General features: G+C 41.6%; 2 protein-coding genes across 4 annotated transcripts in view; one reads left to right on the plus strand and one right to left on the minus strand.

Annotated features, from left to right (window-relative positions):
* USP33 (ubiquitin specific peptidase 33) overlaps nt 1-10210 on the minus strand; it is a gene marked incomplete at its 3' end in the record, with an annotated part of 49024 nt that extends 38814 nt beyond the window's left edge. Inside the window, exons 1-2 of one of the 3 annotated variants that reach the window (XM_080622482.1) lie at nt 9707-10209; nt 141-198 (exon numbers count right to left, since the gene is read on the minus strand). In XM_080622482.1, the coding sequence (XP_080478608.1) occupies nt 141-142 (2 nt within the window). In that variant the 5' untranslated portion in view covers nt 143-198; nt 9707-10209. Of the gene's footprint in view, nt 1-140; nt 199-9706 lie in introns of all 3 variants that reach the window. The other 2 variants (XM_080622481.1, XM_080622483.1) reach the window with 2 other exon arrangements.
* A 1043-nt stretch (nt 10211-11253) lies between these two features.
* Nucleotides 11254-19108, plus strand: part of MIGA1 (mitoguardin 1) — a gene marked incomplete at its 3' end in the record, with an annotated part of 36916 nt that continues 29061 nt past the window's right edge. Inside the window, exons 1-6 of the mRNA XM_080622608.1 lie at nt 11254-11390; nt 14056-14233; nt 14770-14906; nt 15154-15280; nt 15744-15880; nt 16598-16721. Coding sequence (XP_080478734.1) covers nt 11292-11390; nt 14056-14233; nt 14770-14906; nt 15154-15280; nt 15744-15880; nt 16598-16721 — 802 coding nt within the window. The 5' untranslated portion in view covers nt 11254-11291. The remainder of the gene's footprint in view (nt 11391-14055; nt 14234-14769; nt 14907-15153; nt 15281-15743; nt 15881-16597; nt 16722-19108) is intronic.

Consider the following 19108-nt stretch of genomic DNA (forward strand, 5'->3'; position numbering starts at 1 on the left):
TGAAGCTGTGAGGGCTAAAATGCACATGACTTGTCTGTCAAAGGAGAAGGAAACTTTATCTTGCTTTTATTTATTTACAAAGACACATTCTATACTCAGGTATATGATATATCAAAAGCAAACTGAAACTTGCAACTCACATGTAGCACTGAACGCTGGGTGAGCTCTTCTTTTGAGTTCTTTCTCCATACAAGGCCTCTGAGGCAGACACAGAAACTTATCAGAAAAAGAATGCTGAATACAGTCACTTTGTCATTACCATTTTGATAGTTACACAGAAAGCCATGACGCTTTATAGAAAGAAAACACAGAACTCAGTAACATTGTCTTTGTATAAATACTCCAATTGCCACATGCAGATAAGAACCCTCCAAGAACTTTGTTCGTTTTATCACTTCATTACTATTGATACCTCAATCTCTCTAAATCCCAAGAAATCTTAAGCTTTCTTTGATCAATTATTATCTGTCCAGTCTATCATTCTTTTATCAGGACTTGCAACTAAATTTCTGTTTTAACTTCGTGAAGTACACTCCATGATCTATTCACAGCCTTTAGCACCATTATCAACACCCCTTTCCACTTCACCTGCTTGCTTTGGTAGGTTTAAGTTTGCTCTTTCCACTATATGACCAATAACGCCTTTGATTATTAAGTAACATGGCGCTTTGACAGCATGTGAGAAACCAAACTTTGCCTACTAGGTATCTCGGACACACTTCCCAATAAACTTTCAGTTTATCTTTTGACTTGGTCTTTGCTTTCATTGCCTTGCAGTAAGATAGCTTTGAATCAAGAGTCATTTCAGTTTCCTTTGGTCATCAAATGGGGATTTTTACATATGTGCGTGTATATGTATAAACAGTCTATATTATTCTTCTGAACATTCCTTTATAAATACTACAGATGTATTGTGTATTATTTGTATAGGAGTAATATACAACACTTTCTACAATTTATTATAGATATGCATGTATATGACTGCATCTATATACTTAAATATATTTTATTTATATATTAAAAAAATATAATTTTGTGCATTATATAGAAATATATATATACTCAAGTATGTGTGCGTATCTTTCAGTGGTTTTGACTATCATGTTGACAGCTGCTCAATAAAATATTAAAGAACTTATCTCACAAGACTGGAAATATTACAGTACATTAATAATTCAGTATTTTTTTCAAGATGAGGTCTAAATTCTCTTCCTGGACCAGTGGTATGACATTTAGAAAGCTTTATTCAAATATACACTGCAGATGAAGAAGTATTTCCTCAGTTCAGTGTCTGTGTGTAATCTACGTAAAAGACACTCCAAATATGAAAACTCTATTTTTTCAGGCCAAACCTCCTCAACTTTAGTCACATTAGCATGCTGCTCTGAACTGTAAAGCTCCTTTTCAGAACAGAAATTGAAACACAAATGCATGCTTCTTCTTTCACATTTTGCAAGGTCTGTTAAACATTAAATATGTACAAGGGAGTTTCAAATAAAGCCCTGACAACCTTGAAAAAAATTCAGTGTGAATTAATGCTGATTTAACACAAGGGCTTTAAAAAGACTTGTACAATGGATTAGGAAAGCTTTAGGCTTACTTCTTTTTTCCATGTAAGAAGCTTTCCAACTGCATTATTCCAAGTACTACAAAGCAATGAATGAAGACTTTACCTCATGCTACCAGATTTGTACTTAATAGCTACTTTTCACACCTGGAACTACACAAATCCAAACCTGCAGTGCTGAACAAACCCAACCCCAGGACTGCTGCTCATACCAGATTCTGTTTATTGGTGCAGTCTGCATCTCGCTTCTCACAATAAGGATGATAAAGACCAAAACATGATGAAACTCGTGCCCCACAGATGTGGTCTCTATCTCTGTCCATATGGCAGAACATCCCTTGTAGAAGTCTACTTAATGTTACCGATTCTTTATATGTTATTACATTTGCAAAGCTGAATGGCCTTTCACTTTCTATTAACAGAATTTTTACACACTTCCTTCCACCCTGTAAGCAACCGTGACAGCTCAGTGTACTGCCATGACCTTGGCAGCTTAATATACTTCGCTGTGGTAACACATTTTGTAAAACTTCATGTTAAAGTCTTTAACTGTATAATTAATTTCAAAACCATGATTCATACTTCATCTCTTTAAGTCCTAGCAAGCCCAGAGTAAGCCCCTCCCTTGCTCATAGCCCTTCCTTCATTTCACCACTTCCTACTCTATCTGAAAAGATTGCTTATCTTCCTCTACCCATGTATCTCATTATCACATTCTCTTTTTCACAGGCTTCTGCACTGCGCTGACCTCATCCAAAAGTTCCTTCTTCACATATTCAGTAATTAAAAATAATCTACTTCTGTAGTTTCTTTTACATTCCATTTTATACTCCTCTTCTGAAGCTGGAGCATAACCCCATTTCATGCCCCCAGTGATACATGATAGTTTGTACTGGTAAAGTACCTAGATACCTCATATGAACAGCTCTACTGCGTCAGATGAAAGGTCCATTTAGCCCGATTTCCTATTTCTACCACTGACCAAAATAAGACATCCACAGAAGAATAAAAGTTTTACAAGAATATGTAACTTTCTTGAGTACTTTGCAGCTCTGAGGCTTCCTGAACCAAAAGTTTCTATATTAGAAAGACAGAGAAAGGCTTTGGAAAGGATCTATATCAGTAATTTCAGCCTTTCTCACATTGCAGAACTCTAAAAATTTCTGTCTCAACAATTTTCTAGACAGCAATCATGTGTCCAGTGGTCACTTCAGAAGCATTCTGTGGTCTCACAGGAACCTTAGAAAAACTCACAAGCTGAAAACCATGGACCTGCATTATACAGGATACAAGAAATATTCTTGTTTCATTGTGAGGCTAACAATGAAGTAAAACTTGATTGGGATTAGAACTCAAGTTTCCACACTGACTGTTCATTATCATATTCATGCAATAAGCTTCTCATCAAATGCTTCCCATATATCTGGGAGAGAACGTTGCAATCTATTGCCAGCCTTTTCATTGTCTCCACTGAAAGGTTTGTTTCAGCCCACGTATCTCAATGCATTGTACTACATCATTCAATTAATGTTCAAAATAAGGACTTCTAACACATTTTTGCTTAGTGCATGCATAAAGAGTAAAACTTCAAAGGAAAAAAAAAAAAACCAACCAACAAAAATCCCCTGTAACTCTTTTATCTTGAACTTCAGGTGGGGGAGAAAGGGGAGAGGGGATTGTTCCTGTTTATTCTTTCATTCACTAAGAAAAAAAAAAACCCAATTTGTCCCCAGAGAAATGTGAACCATAATCTAAAGCATCATAGAATAATAGAATAGTTAGGGTTGGAAAGCTGGAAAGGACCTTAGGATCATCAAGTTCCAACCCCGTGCCATGGGCAGGGACACCACACTCTAAACCATGTCACCCAAGGCTCTGCCCAATCTGGCCTTCAACACTGCCAGGGATGGAGCATTCACAGCTTCCCTGGGCAACCCATTCCAGTGCCTCACCACCCTAACAGTGAGAGAACTTCTTCCTTATATCCTATCTAAACTTCCCCTGTTTAATTTTTAACTCATTGCCCCTTGTCCTTTCACTACAGACCCTAATGAAGAGTCCCTCCCCAGCATCCTTACAGGCCCCCTTCAGATGCTGCTATGAGGTCTCCACGCAGCCTTCTCTTCTCCAGGCTGAACAACCCCAACTTTCTCAGCCTATCTTCATACAGGAGGTGCTCCAGTCCCCTCATCATCTTCGTGGCCTCCTCTGGACTTGTTCCAACAGTTCCATATCCTTTTTATGTTGAGGACACCAGAACTGCACACAATACTCCAAGTGAGGTCTCACAAGAGCAGAGTAGAGGGGCAGGATCACATCCTTCGACCTGCTGGTCACGCTCCTCTTGATGCAGCCCAGGATATGGTTGGCTTTCTGGGCTGCGAGCACACACTGAAGATAGCTCATGTTCATTTTCACATTGAAACACCCCCAAGTCCTTCTCCACAGGGCTGCCCTGAATCTCTTCTCTGCCCAGCCTGTAGCTGTGCCTCAGATTGCTCCGACCCAGGTGTAGGACCTTGCACTTGTCATGGTTAAACTTCATAAGGTTGGCATCTGTTCACCCCATAAGCGTGTCAAGGTCCCTCTGGATGGCATCCCTTCCCTCCAGCGTATCAACCAAACCACACAGCTTGGTGTCATAGGCAAACTTGCTGAGGGTGCACTCAACCCCACTGTCCATGTCACCAACAAAGATGTTGAACAAGACTGGTCCCAACACTGATCCCTGAGGGACACCACTCATTACCAGTCTCCAGCTGGACACTGAGACACTGACCACAACTCTTTGTGTGCGGCCATCCAGCCAGTTCTTTATCCACCGAGTGGCCCACCCATCAAATTGATGTCTCTCCAATTCAGAGACAAGGATGTCATGTGGGACAGTGTCGAACGCTTTGCACAAGTCCAGGTAGGTGACGTCAACTGCTCTGCCCCTGTCCATCAGTTCCGCAGCCCCATCATAGAAAGCCACAAATTGGTCAGGCAGGATTTCCCCTTAGTGAAGCCATGCTGGCTGTGACCAAGCACCTCCTTGTTTTTCATGTGCCTTAGCATTTCTTCCAGGAGAATCTGCTCCAAGATTTTTGCCAGATGAGACTGACTGGTCTGTAATTCCCCAGGTCATCCATTTTCCCCTTCTTGAAAATGGGGGTTATATTTCCCTTTTTCCAGTCATTGGGAACTTCACCCAACTGCCATGACTTTTCAAATATGATGGACAGTGGCTTAGCAACTTCATTCGTCAGCTCCTTCAGTACCCACGGATGGATTTCATCAGGTCCCATGGACTTGTGCATGTTCAGGTTCTTAAGATGGTCTCAAACCAGACCATCTTCTACAGTGGGTCCAGCGTCTTCATTCTCACAGTCCCTGCATCTGCCTTCCAAGACTTGGGTGGTGTGGTCAGAGCCTTTGCCAGTGAAGACTGAGGCAAAGAAGTCATTAAGAACCTCAGCCTTCTCCAAATCCAGGGTAGCCAGATCTCCTGATAGCTTCTGGAGAGGGCCCACATTGTCCCTAGTCTTTTATTTTCACTGTACCTATAGAATCCCTTCCTGTTATCTTTAACATCCCTAGCCAAGTTTAATTCTAACTGGACCTTAGCTTTCCTAACCTGGTCCCTAGCTTCCTGGACAACATCCCTGTATTGTTCCCATGCCACCTGTCCTTGCTTCCACCTTTTATAAGCCTCTTTTTTTCCCCTTGAAGTTTCCTGAGCAGCTCCTTATCCATCCAAGGAGGTCTCCTGGCCTTCCTGCTGCACTTCCTTCCAGTCAGGATGCAACACTCCTGAGCTTGTAGTAGGTGATCCTTGAATATCAACTCACAGTCTTAGGCCCCCCTGCCCTCTAGGGCTATATCCCATGGAACCTTACTAAGCAGGCTCATGAAGAGGCCAAAGTCTGCTCTCTTGAAGTCCAGGGCAGTCAGCTTGCTGCATGCTCTTCTCACTATCCTGAGGATCTCAAACTCGACCATCTCATGATCGCTACAACCAAGGCTGCCCTGGAGCATCACATTTCCAACCAGCCCTTCCCTGTTGGTTAGCACAAGGTCAAGCATGGCACGTCTCCTTGTCAGCTCCTCTATTACTTGCAGAAGGAAGTTGTCTTCCACACAATCGAGGAACCTCCTGGATTGCTTGTGCCGGGCCGTACCATCCCTCCAACAGATAATCAGGGTGGTTGAAGTCCTCCGTGAGAACAAGGGCCTGCGAGCATGAGGCTGTTCCTATCTGTCTATAGAGCGCTTCATTCACAGATTCCTCTTGATCAGGCGGTCAGTAACAGATCCCCACAATAACGTCTCCTATCGCTGTTCTCCCTTTAACCCTGACCCACAAACTCTCTGTTGACTGCTCACCTGTTCCCAGACAGAGTTCCATACTCTCCAGCCTACGCCTAACATAAATAGCAACTCCCCCTCCCTGTCTGTTGAGCCTGTCACCTTCCATTCCAACACTCTAGTCATAGAAGCCATCCCACCACGTTTCTGTGATACCAATGATATCATATCCCCATAGATGTGCACACATCTCTAATTCCTCTTGTCTGTTCCCCATACTACAGGCATTTGTATAGAAGCATCTGAGCCAAGCTCCAAATGAAGCCAGCTCATTGGCTGGAGCAGGAAATATCTCTACATTACTCCCAGCATTTATTATAGGTGCTGGCAACTGACTGAGAGTGTTGGGATGGAATGATGCCCCCTCCCCCAACACATCTAGTTTAAAGCTTTCTTGACCAGTCTGGCAAGCCTCCTACCAAAACCACTCTTCCCCTTCGTTGTCAGACCAACTTCACCAGCCCTCAGTACACCTGGCCTCCCAAATTGAGTCCCATGTTCTACATACCCAAACCCCTGACTATGGCACCACCGTTCTAACTATTCATTAACCTGCCAAATCCGCCTAGCCTTTTTAAGGTCCTCCCCTTTATCCTGGAGAATTGATGAAGAGACTGTGTGCCAGAGCCTCTAATCACCTCTCCCAGGGCTCTGTAGTCCTTCTTAATGCTCTCTGCGCTACTGCTATCTATATCACTAGCACCCACATGGACGACTAGAAGTGAGTAATAGTCAGTGGAACTTATTAGACCAGGCAGCCTCTCTGCAGCATCCCTGATCCAAGCTCCTGGTAGGCAACACAACCCCCTTGAGACTGGGTCAGGCCAACAGATGGTTGCCTCTGTACCTTTCAAAGTAGAGTCCCCTAGTACTACAACCCTATGCTTTTTCCTGGCAGCACCAGTAGTGATCTTCTTTATCAGTACATCAGCCGGTTGTTCATGGTGTGAATGTTTCCTCATTAGCCCCCTGCAAAACTGCAAAGCTGTTCTGGGTGGGGACATCAGATTTAGGAGGAAGCCCCTTGCTTTTAATTGTCCTCTTCCTCCTTTTGTTGTTTTTTCTGTTACTAGTTCCCAGATTCCTGGGTTAACGGCCTCCTTCTTTCCTGCATGAGCTGCAGGAGACGCTTGAAGCCCCTGCGCAGTCTGGCCCTGTAGCACAGTCCTGCTTCCTCTCAGCTTCCCTGACATCTTTTAGCCTATTTACAGCGTTCCGCAGCTCAGCCCCTGCTGCAGAAGGACCTCCACCAGTGCTCATCGAGTGCAGCCCTGCCCACTGGGCACCCTTGCCTCAAAAGACGAGCGCAGGCACTCTCTACACTGAGCTCCGCACTGCAGCCTCCCCTCTCATCGGCTCTGGGTGCCTACGCTGGCCACCACCAGGGCAGCCAGAGCAGGGCTCCTAGACCGGGCCCTGGTCATGAGGAGAGTGCTCACCATCCCGCTCGCCCATCTGCGCAAACTGCTGCACCATGTCCTGCTCGACACACTCCCAAGGGCAGGTTTTTAACCAGTCAGGGCTGGTGCCGTCCCTCCTGGCTCCGCCCCCTGTGAGTCAGCTGCTCACATCAGCTGAGCTGCCGGCTCCTGGGCAAGTCCTGTCGAGGACTTGAGGCTCCCTTGGTGGCTCTTGCTGCTCTGAGTTGAGACTCCTGGATGCTGAGCTTCCCTATGCTCCAGTGTTGAAGGTGTCCTTTCTTGAGCTACTCACCTCAGCAACTGAGGTGACCAGCAACCTATTTATTACTCAGCAGAATCACACATCATCAGAGACTTAGGTGGTGCACACTGTAGAAGACCTACCATTCATGCAGAAAATTCCATTAAACACTAAAAGAATTCAACTGATCTTGAAAATGCTCTTAGGCTCATGCAGGGAGCATAATATTTCCTAAAGAAGCATAACAGATTTTATCTGCCTAGTTACAGTAATTAAAATTTCAACAATTGTTGAAATAAACAAGTATGTATCTTTATTCCACTGATATCCCTAATATGAAGCCATTTTAACAGACCATTTTTTTAGTTCAGTAAGCAAATGCTGGTAGATTATTTTAAGAATAAAAGAATTATTGTGAGAGATTATTGTGAAAGCAGCAATTACCTCAAGCAGTACTTGTATCTTCATTACAGGCTTTTATTATTTTGTCTGTACAGGTCTCAATACCAGCGTATCAAACCAATAAACTCTACATTCAGGATTATTTGCACTCAAAGTTATTTTACAAGCTATGCACTGGCACAGTTTAACAACTACTTTCATTTTATGGCAGCAAAGTACTAGTGACACAGAGGTGCAATGTTGTTACTTGGAATAGTAAAGAGCTCTGGAACTTCAGTAAGTATTTATCATATAGACATTCTTCACAATTCAGAAAAAACCCACCAGCATTTACTCCATACTATACATGCCCATTGAAGACACACCTTCAGAGCTACATATTCAGATTTTTAAGCTGTACATTTTCCTACCAATTTTCTGAAGAACTGTGTTGCTTTTTAAAAACTTTACTGGATTGACAATTTATTACAGAAATTAATTCTGCATAACAATGCACACGAGTAATACTTTCACCAAACTTGAGAACAGTCTTCTTAGGTTAAGAAATAGAATCATAGAATAGTTAGGGTTGGAAAAGACCTTAAGATCATCTAGTTCCAATATCCCCCAAAAAAATAATAGATAATATTAAGGTTAATTTCACACACTAAATTCTTTTGCATTCTGTTAATCAGTAGGTGGTTTTGATCTTCATCTCTCATCCTTCCCTATTCCTATCTTTTTTAAGTCTATCAACTCTAAACAAGAGTATCATATTCAAAAGACAGCACCAATCTGGTAGGAAGCTTACTTTATCTATTTAGAATAAAACCTGCTATTTCCCAGTAAACGACAAAAGCATGCTCAGCAAGCTGATGAAATACACCTGGTCCTTCTCTTCAGGCACCAACAGCTATCCACTGAAGCAAGACACAATTTTTTTAAGTGGCTTTCATTAGAGGGTTGTGATTTTTTTTTTCCTGTCACAAAACATTGTTTCCAGAAGAAAAGGATATACAAAAAATACTGAAGTTAAAGGTATACTCTCTTACAGGGTTAGACATTTTTCAATTTATACTGCCTTTCAGAGCATACAGACTGTCCATTCATGTCTTTCTTCCACCACTTTAAACCCCAACTCTGAAACCCATTAGCTGACCTTTATGGAGGTAAGAGGATTTTCTTAACCCAGGCTTTGCCCGCAAGCAGAAGTTCACAGTGATTTTCCACTGGGTGTTATACCAGACTTTTTTCTCCAGTCTATTTCATCCCTCGTACATGTGTGTAGATACCTCATGGAAGGGCGTAAATTACAAGCAAATTATTGGTTTTCGGAACTGCACCCCTGAAACCGGACGGCTTCAGCAGGTATTTGCAGAGGTCAGCTCCGGGCTCTCCGGCCTCTGCAGGCAAGCGGGAGAGCATGTAGCAACCCCCCTGCCGACCCGCTGACCCGGAGCGGGCATCCCGAGCACCACCGATCCACCGCCCCGCGGCCCAGCAGGACAGGCAGCCCGGCCGGCCACGCACCGCCCCGGCCCCCGCCCAGCCCTCCGGGAGCACGGCACCCCGGCCGCTGAGAGGGCTCCCGCCGGCGGCAGCCATCACCGTGCCAACACGCCCAGAGGGCCGAGCCGCCCTGGACTTTGAGACAGAGCGAAAAAGCCGCCCGCTGCGCCCCTGTCCCCCCTCACGGACACCAGACGCGACCCGCCTTCCCCACCGCCAGCAGGACTTTCCCCGTCTTACCGGAGCAGCCGGGAGAACGCACCGTGCGCAGAGCCCGGAGCTAAGACGGGCCGCGGCTAGCCCCGCAGCTCGCACCGACGGCGAGCCGCCTCCGGGAGCAGCGCTCCGCCGCCAGGGACGCGGCAGTGCAGAAAGCCGCCGTGGTGGAGAAGCTGCGTGTCCAGGCTATGGCTCTGCCAGTACCTCCTCACAGGGACGACCAGACAGACACCAGCAGCAGCAACACCAGGACGCGCCCCGCACAAAGATGGCTGCGCGCAGCGTCTCCGCCGCTCATATGAGCATTGCCCCGATCAAAGATGGCGGAGTCAGGCTCTCACCCCGCCTTACCCAGTCGTCCGCAGGAGGAGATTGCCCTGTGTAAAGATGGCCGACGCGCAGTCCTAACGGAGCGGGTTACCCTCACGTGGCAGCGGTAAAGGGCTGCCTCTCGATCGACCTCAGCGGCTCCTCGGTGGCCCGGAAGCAGATCGCCGGCCGGTCTCTTGAGCAGCTGCTGGTGCGGGGAGGGAGGGAGCCGCCCGCGGGGGGCCGTGGCTGCTGCTTGCGGTCCCTGCCCCGGCGCTCGGCAGGTAACTGAGGGCGGCAGCTGCAGGGCGGGACTCGGCTCAGGCAAAGGCGCGCCCGCCTTTGCGTCGATGAGAACGGAGGTTGAGGGGTGTGTGGGGCTGGCATCTCGGCTATGTCGGTCGCCAGCCCGAGGCGCCGAAAGGCTTGGGCACCCCTACCGCGGTGCTGGGGCTGCCGGGCCTGGGGAGGGGCTGGACGGAGATGGCTCCTGCCCACAATGGGACCAGCTGCAGGAGCGGGGTCAGCTGTCTTTTCGCGGCCGGCCGGGCCGTGGTTCTCGTCCCGCGGTGGAGAGAGGCTCCTGAGTCCCAGGAAGCAGCTCCGGGCAGCGTAGCCTGGCAGGGTCGACGGAAGAGACATAGCCCGTGGGCGAGCCTGCCAGCGCCCTCGGCGTGCGGGCCCGCGCTCTGCTTTCAGCTCGCTCCGTGCCACGGTTGCGGTCGTGGATGTTACTGACAGAAGCTTAGCGTCAGGGATTAAGGGGGAATGGTCCCTATTAACAGGGGACATTATGTTAGCGTATAGTATTTGTTACTCATTGTGCCTACAATAAAAACGAAGCTTTTGAATGAGATAAACTTCAGGCTGCTCTCAAATCTTTAACTCTCTTGGCTGGCAAGCAGGTTCTTCCAACAGTAGTGAAATGGGATTGTTGTCATGTATGGATTTAGAGAATATAAGAAGTGAACTGCCAGCTGATAAAAGCAGGCTGAGTCCTCTGTAGATTCTGGTTAGATGTGCACAGGTGTCTGCACAGAGCAGTGTGAAGGAATGGGGCCTAAACTGAATCAGCAAATTCACCGTCTCCTCATGAAGCACAAATCTCCAGTCAGAAACATCAATCAAACAACTCATATACATGTTATTTAAGAGATTCAAACTTGTAGAAGAAAGCTATCTGGGCTTTTATTGCATAATTTAGTATATATGCTTTATTTGACAGAGTATTCTGGAGACCACCTGTGACTGTTTTCAAGATAGTGCCACTTAATGAGGTTATGGGAGAGAAGGAGCCATGTCAGAAGAAGCTGTTACTGAGGCACGATTTTCTCTGAAGACGGTAGCCTTACGAGTATTTCATCTTCCCCTTTCCTGGTATCATTCTCTCAACCAGGTAATATATATTATTGAAATATTGTCACTTTTGGTGTACATTTAGAAGTTTAATACTTTTAATTGTAATGTTGTACTTGTTCTTCTGAGCCTCATGTGTATTAGATTTGTACAAAATACATTGATTTTTAGTTTATTTAGAGCATTGAACCAAAGCAGGGTTATTTTTTTTTTGTCTTTTTCTGCTAATAAACACTTAGTGCATCATCATACGTCGGACTGAAGAGATTGCTTTATCTTCAGTGTTAATGTATCTTCATTTTGCAACAGCACAATACCTCTCATAAAATCAAATACCAAAATCCTCAATTTGTCTTTTTTTTTGGTAGAAGCTTTTAGATATTTAAAAACTAAACATAACTGTCATTAAATTTTGAATAATAGTATCGAGTGTGGTCTGAAATACTTTGTAGGTTGCTAGTGCCATTCGTCAAATTAATCTGAACGATAAATGGCACGTTACTGTGTTTATTTGACTTCCAGAAAGAGCTTCTTCAAATAAAATGTTAAGGCTCTACTAATCATAGTATTTCCTTTTACAGGCAGCCCTGAAGTGACTTATTATTATTTTCTTTCATTGATATTACAGGCTAATTTTCACTAGCAACATGGAATGCAGTAACTCAAGTCTAGGTGATGAAGAGTATCTTATGAGCTTAGTTTAAGGTTCACAAAAGCTGGAAGTATTGTGAAACTGATACTTCTTGTCTGCAAAGAATGATAAAATTTGTCCCTAGAGCACCTTCATGTCAAAGACAGGGAGGAGGAGCTGTCAGTTGTGTAGCAGAGGTTCAAAGAGAGGTGTTAGTTGCCTATGTGATAGGCAACTCGGTGTATGTCTAACCACATACATGATAAACGGTAGACTGAAATGTCAGAATTACTTGACAAAGTATTAAGTCTTCAGTCATATCCCTCATTTCTTGAAGAGTGAACCACATTCTGATGCCATAATACACGGGATGAAAAAAAAGTTTCTAGCTGGTTATACAGAATATGATATAGAATGTATGATAAAAGAATAGATTTTTTTTCTATTCTTTGTATGATATAACTAAAAGAAAAGAATGTTTATAATTAGGAATGCCAATAATAATTTTTAAAATAGCTATTAGGTCCTATAAACTTCTGCCTTTAAAACCCATGTCTTTAATCTGACTAGTTAATTTTTGTTGAAGTAGATGCTTGTAAGCAACAGCTATGTCATTTTTCATATTTGCATGTAAATGCTTTTCAGAATTTTACTGCATATAAAACCACAATGAGAGTCTCAGCTGCATTTGATAATTTTCTCATTTTTCTGGTTTTACTTTAAAATTCTCACTGAAAGATCACAGATTTCTTTTTTTACATTGCAGCATATTCATGCCCTTTTTAAATACCATGTGCAGCTCTGTTATGAGCATCTATTGGCTTTCCTCTTCTTAGAGGTTTTCATTTCACTGTTAATTTATTCATGAGCATTTCTGTAGGCACAAATTTTAAAAAAATCCATTTACGGCTCTATGAAACTTTAATTCTAGCACTTAATTTTATGAACTTTGAAGTTTTAATGTCAGTTATTTGGTTATTAACTCTTTTCTGTGTTTGTGCTGTGTTTCAGGGATTTTCTTCTGCAGAGTACAGTGCTAGGTTTTTCAGCCTTGATAGACACAGTACCACTAAGGACAGGGCTCCCAAATGGTTTTGACTTATTGATTGCGAGCTCCATGCAGAGCAAAACTTTCAGTGCTTCTTTAAATTACACAGCTCTGGTAGTATTAATCAGTTGCACAGCAACCAGTGACTGCCAGAGTGCAGGTACTCTGTGTGGCCAGCTCTCCTCTTGTATGAGGAAACAGGTTTCAGAAATACCATATTAGCCCCAAGGACTGTTTTCTCCCAGCAGTCTGTTTCTCAAGCAGCATAGATTTCCTAAAGATTTTGTGAATGTGGACTCTAGTTTCCAGTTAAATGGCTCTTTTCTTGGTTTTTTATCTTGTAACTTTGAATTTTATAAACTTTGTTAAAGGCTTTTCATTCCAGTTGCTCGTATATGTGGTTCTTATTTACTAATTTAAACATCTGTAAACCCATGACTGATCTATATCCAAAATAAGATGTAAGAAATAATAAAAGAAAAAAAAAGCTTTAGAGAAATGTGTTTAAGTACGTGATCTTCTCAAATTGGAACACCATGCAAATATTAGCTTTTGTATCTTTTACTCTTTCACAGTGCGATAGTCTAGTTGTGAAGGGTGAGTTTCTTCTCAGTATTTTTTTTGCTGTTAGAGAATTAATTGAAGCCCTGTATTGTCCTGACATTGAAAATAAATCAATTAAATAAAAAAAAAAGTTTGTCTGAAAGTCACTTACTTAGATCCCTGTAGTTCATGGACTTGCAATATACCTTATAGTTCTTGGTGCTGCAGTATGACTCTCAGTGCAGCCCCTCGCTTTGTCGCACCAGCTGCTTTGTAAACCTTGTCACCTACTGGTCATCACAAATTTTGAGAAGCAGTTAGCTGTGTCCTTACTCAGTTGCTTCACAGTCTGTGTGAGAGCAGCATCTCTTATCTCCCTCAGACGAGCTATAGCCTATGTTGAACACTGCCAAGGGAGAGTAGGAGGAAGGGTGGGAGTTAAGGAGCATATACTTCTAATGAAGTCACACTCTTTATTTTCAGCTAAAGCTCTCCCCTGGGTTAAAGAAACTTTTCACAGTAACAGCAGTGAGTGCTATATCTGTTATTTTTCTGGCCCATCACTTTAAAAGAAGACGTGGAAAGAAAAACAAGAAAGTGCCAGCATGGGAGCCAAGTCATCTGGTACTAGAGTGTACCAAAGCAGCTGCATCAGAAAAAGGTACATGAAGGAACCCCCAAGTATTCTTGTTTTTTTGGAGGGGAGGAAAAGGGGTGTGAGGGGAGTGGTGTGCGTAACTCTGTAGTAGTAAAACAAACTATTTTCATTTAATGCTGAGTAGGTTTGAATTGTTAAAGTAGAAAATGCAAATTAGGAGCAAAATTACAGTGTCTTAAAGTAAGCTGGTCTTGTTCTCAAAGGTGAAGTTTTAGTCATGAATTTGAATTAAAACTTTTTTTATTGGTAGTGTATTAACAGCCCAGTTTGCCATCTTGTGGATATACCTCAATACTGAGAAAAGCAAATTTAATTTTTTTATAAGATGGGAAAATAATTATGCTCAAATGCATGGTTATTGTTACAGATATTGACTGATTTATAGTTTGTCATGTAGAAGTGTAAATAAAAGAATAATTGTTGCTTGCTTCTAAACTGTATTTTATTGAAAAGAGTAAATGCAATTCTTGATCAATCTTGCTAATGAAAAATACATTATTTTGAGTTTGCAGCAGCATTAACACCAGTGTATCTCTTAGGTTCTAGTTGTTCCAGTAGTCGGCAAAACTTGACCCTTTCTCTGAGCTCTGTGAAAGAAAAAGGATCTCAGTCTTGTATCTGTGCAAATGGAGGACTTTTCAGTAAATGCTCTGGTTCAGTTCAAAGCCTGGCCTCGGTAAGCAAGTGTTTTAAGGCTCTTCGATGTCTGCTAACCTGCGCTGAGTATGTACCTAATGGTTTCACTGGGCTGAAACAACTTTCTTGAGCAAGCTGTGCAGGTGACTAGAGGTGGTAAGAAGGCGATTGTGCTTACTAGTTAATAAAAACAGCTTCCAGGCAGGTAGCTTGGATATGCTGTGCTCTGGCAGGAATGTAGTTTTAAGGACATTCTGTGGAACATTATTTCAAATTTTCTTTTTAAGGTTCAGAGTGCCACTTCTTGTCACAGTTGTGCTTGTGGCAACTCAAATTCCTGGGATAAAGCAGATGAAGATGATATTAAGCTTGTCAATATTCCAGTGACCACACCTGAAAACTTGTACTTGATGGGTAAGTTATAATAAGAATATTCGTTATCTACTAACAATGAATGTAAATGATTTCTTGGGTTTATGGCTAAGTGACACGTAATATTAGTGTGGTATCCTTTCACAGTACCCTGTTGGCATGTGTTTAAGAACACTTCCATAAAATAATTATATCTTACTAGATCTAGAGAATAGATACTGTTTTATTCCTATATTTGTAGTAGTAATCCATCCAATTATTTTAAAAAATAAATAGGAAAAATGCATTGAATGTTGTTGCTTTACTTGTAAACTCCTTTGTCTTATTAAAAAGGCAGATATATTTTTTGATTTATTTTTTAGACTGGAAATCAATGTTGTTTTGAAAGCTTACATGTCTGCTGTAATCATGCTTATTAGCTACAAAGTTTCCTAACACTCTAAAATGCACATACATATGGAGGCTGTGTGTTTGATGGAATGGAGGTATTCCTAATCTCCTCTAGGTATGGAGCTTTTTGAAGAAGCACTGCGTCGGTGGGAGCAGGCACTAACTTTCCGTAACAGGCAAGTTGAAGATGAAGCAAGTTGCGGTTCCATTAAGCTGGGAGCAGGAGATGCAATTGCAGAAGAAAGTGTAGAAGTGAGTATAGTCAATCTATAATCTACTGCTGCTGCCCTAACAATTCATTGCACTTCGTTAGCTGAACTTCAACTTCTAATTCAATTACCAATACTGAGAATGGATTAAAATTAGTGGTATTGCATTTAAAAGAAATCTAGTTTTGTTCCTTTTGATTTCTTTGGTTGGTTATTTGGAGGAGGGTGGGAGGAGAGAATTAGGATTATTTATTTTTTGGCAATCACTGTTGCATCAGTGTTTGCTTCTGGATGGTATTAACAAGCTACCAAACATACTAGTTTTCTCCGCAAAACCCCTTGGGTCATCCCTTTGTTGTATGACTATGTGCGAGGATATCTGCTTAGCAAAGAGAAAGGTCTTGGGAAAGATGATCGGTTTATGAATAGTCGCAAATATTGTGCATGAACTTTATTTATATTCCTTTGTTCTTATGAACTAAATGCTAAAAATGCTTTGAAATAAGCATATACTTTTTTGGCTTTCATTATTTCTAGTGCATTAAACATCACAGGTAAAGTATTTTAAAATTTAGACTTTATTTCTATTGAACTAATACAAATGTATGTTTCAAAAAGTGTGTATATTTTGGGTGTTGAAGTATTCATCTGTGCCAGTGGCATGGTCTGATCTTTAGAGGCTTAATAGTCTTAGATTTTACAAAGGAATCTTACAGGCTATAAACAAATAGGAAATATTCTCATGTCTGTGCATTTGCAGGATATCATTAGTGCTGAATTCATTCATAAGCTCGAATCCCTTCTTCAAAGAGCTTACCGTCTTCAGGAGGAGTTTGAAGCCACCCTTGGGGTCTCTGATCCTGCTTCTCTAGCTAATGATATTGGTGAGTACTCCTATTTTACATTTTTATTGGTTGTAATAATAACTCTTGGAGGGGGGAGAGTCAGTGAAATATTGAGTCATCAGAATTTATCAGTAAATGAAGAGGAAAAAAAATCAGGGTCTTTACATTATTAGGTAATGTTTGATGTAGTGCTTGTATTTTAGATAAGAATGAACTGAGAGAAAATATTTTTCTTTGTGGCTTGTCAGTATACTTGGGAATTTTCATAATGCTTCTCAACTTTCTGAAGATTATGACTTGGTATTTAAATATCTATGCAGTAAGAATATATACCCTTTGAACACTCAGACTGTGTGTATGTACTTTATTTTTTTGTCATAATTTTTTACCAAAAAAAAAACCAAAGCCAAAATCAAACCAGAAGGAGTTTGTCTGAAACACATATCTACTACTAAAGCTGTTATCCCTAGTGATTGAAATGTATCACAGTTAGGAGTGACTAAAACCAGGATTTTAAATGGCAGGTATGATGAGTGATTACTGCAAGACATGCTGATTAAGTACAGATAGTTTGGTTATTTTTATTTAAAGAATTGGTTTAAGGTGTTCTTAAAGACTGATACTATTATGCTCTTTCATAATTCAAGATCAAGCATCTGATTTCAAATAACTGTCAGACTTTAAAGGCAGAACATGTTCTGGGGTTAGTTTTAGTTAGTAGTCTTGTTTGTTAGACTTCAACTTGACTGGCACGAGGTGGCAGCACTCTCATCTTGTAGCCCTCATGTTATCCTGAAATCCCTAAATACAGCTCTAAGTAAGGTGAGAGTTAAATTCAGATCAGAGCTGGCTTTCTGCTTCCAAGCACTGTGGAGCTTGGAAGATTTAATACAGAGGATGTTTTTGTTCGATGTTAGATATAAAAACATCCCATCACTCAAAATTTCTCAGATAATTTACTTTCCTGTAGGATGTCACTGAGTGTAGGGTATGAATGTTTGAAGTAGGATGTTTTTGAGATTGTACTTTTCTCTCAGGACAGCTACCAAAAAACTGTCAATTAGGAGAATCCTAGGGGCTGTCTTATGGGTCTTTTCCCTTCCGCCTTGTTTTTTCTATTTTGCATTTGGTAACCTAGTTAAAGAAAATGAAAGCTGCTGTCAAGAGACTCCTTTGCTAACCCAAAATGTACATGTTCACATGTAATACTTACTTTGTTTCACTCTCTTTTATTTAAAGCTTTGTATTGCTCTTTTAGGAAATATCCTAGTAGTAACTTTGGTCACCTTTTTTCCTTTTTGTGTGTGTTCACACATGTGCATGTATTAACAACAGTAATGGAAGGATTCAAGAGTCGCAAGAATAAGAAAGTCCAAGAAAATTATGAAATCCCAGTGGGCAAATGAAATAGATAATACAACATTCTTTACCAAGAAATTTTGCAAAATACGAATGACGGTTCTGAGCAGAAACAGAACCGAAGGTGCCTCTGCTCTGTAGGAATGAATATAATTTGTTGCAAAAGACTCAGCAGCAGCATCTACTAAATCAGAATCAGTAGTCCTGGATGATTTGTACCCAAAACTTCTTAGAGAAGCTAGATAAAGAAAGTAAGAAAGCACCCTAATCCACCATTTACTACTTACTGCTCTTGGAAAATAGAAAATGTTCCAAATGATTGAGAAGTTGCTAATTTAGTTACAAATCCTAAAAAAACAAAAAAAACCCAAGCAAACAAAACCAAAGCAAACAAACAAACAAAAAAAGCCAAAACCAAACACCATACAAAAAACCCCAAAACAAAACAAAAAAAAAACCTCAACCAACCAACCAAAAACCAACAACCCCAGAACTCCAACAGCTAAGTTAAGCATCGTGCCTGTGAAATAAGAGAGTTGCTAATTTGCTATGAGTACTGCCAGTTGATACAGTTTTATGGTAGATAGTTTTTTCTTGGTCTGTAGGTTTTTGAGAGATCTGCAGTTTGGGGGATTATTATAATAATTGGCTCACTGAAATGAACATTTGTTTATACTTCTGTTTGCTGTTAAGTGAGAGGTTTGCTTCGCTAGAGGGAAGATGTTTGGTCAAAGGCTGTAATTTTATCATCTATGGAGTTGATGATAAAGTAGAGCTGGAAATTGATACAAAAATTTCATTTAGAGCATTAGAAGCATTGAATTTATGAAAAGGCAAGGTAAATAATACTGATCTGAATTATCTGTTTAAATTGTTACAGTCAAATCACATTTTAATCCAGACAAGTACAGATTGTACATAGAGTTAGGAGATCTTGAAAGAAAAATAATAAAGAACCGCTCTTGGGATGCATTAGGAAAATTATGTATTGCAGTCAGTCTGTGTTCTCAGCACATTGCTGTAGAAACAAGATGGTTGCTAATCCTTGGCTTTGTGTAAAGGACAGC

Source organism: Psittacula echo, assembly GCF_963264785.1.
Source record: "Psittacula echo genome assembly, chromosome: 7".
NCBI lineage: Eukaryota > Metazoa > Chordata > Aves > Psittaciformes > Psittacidae > Psittacula > Psittacula echo.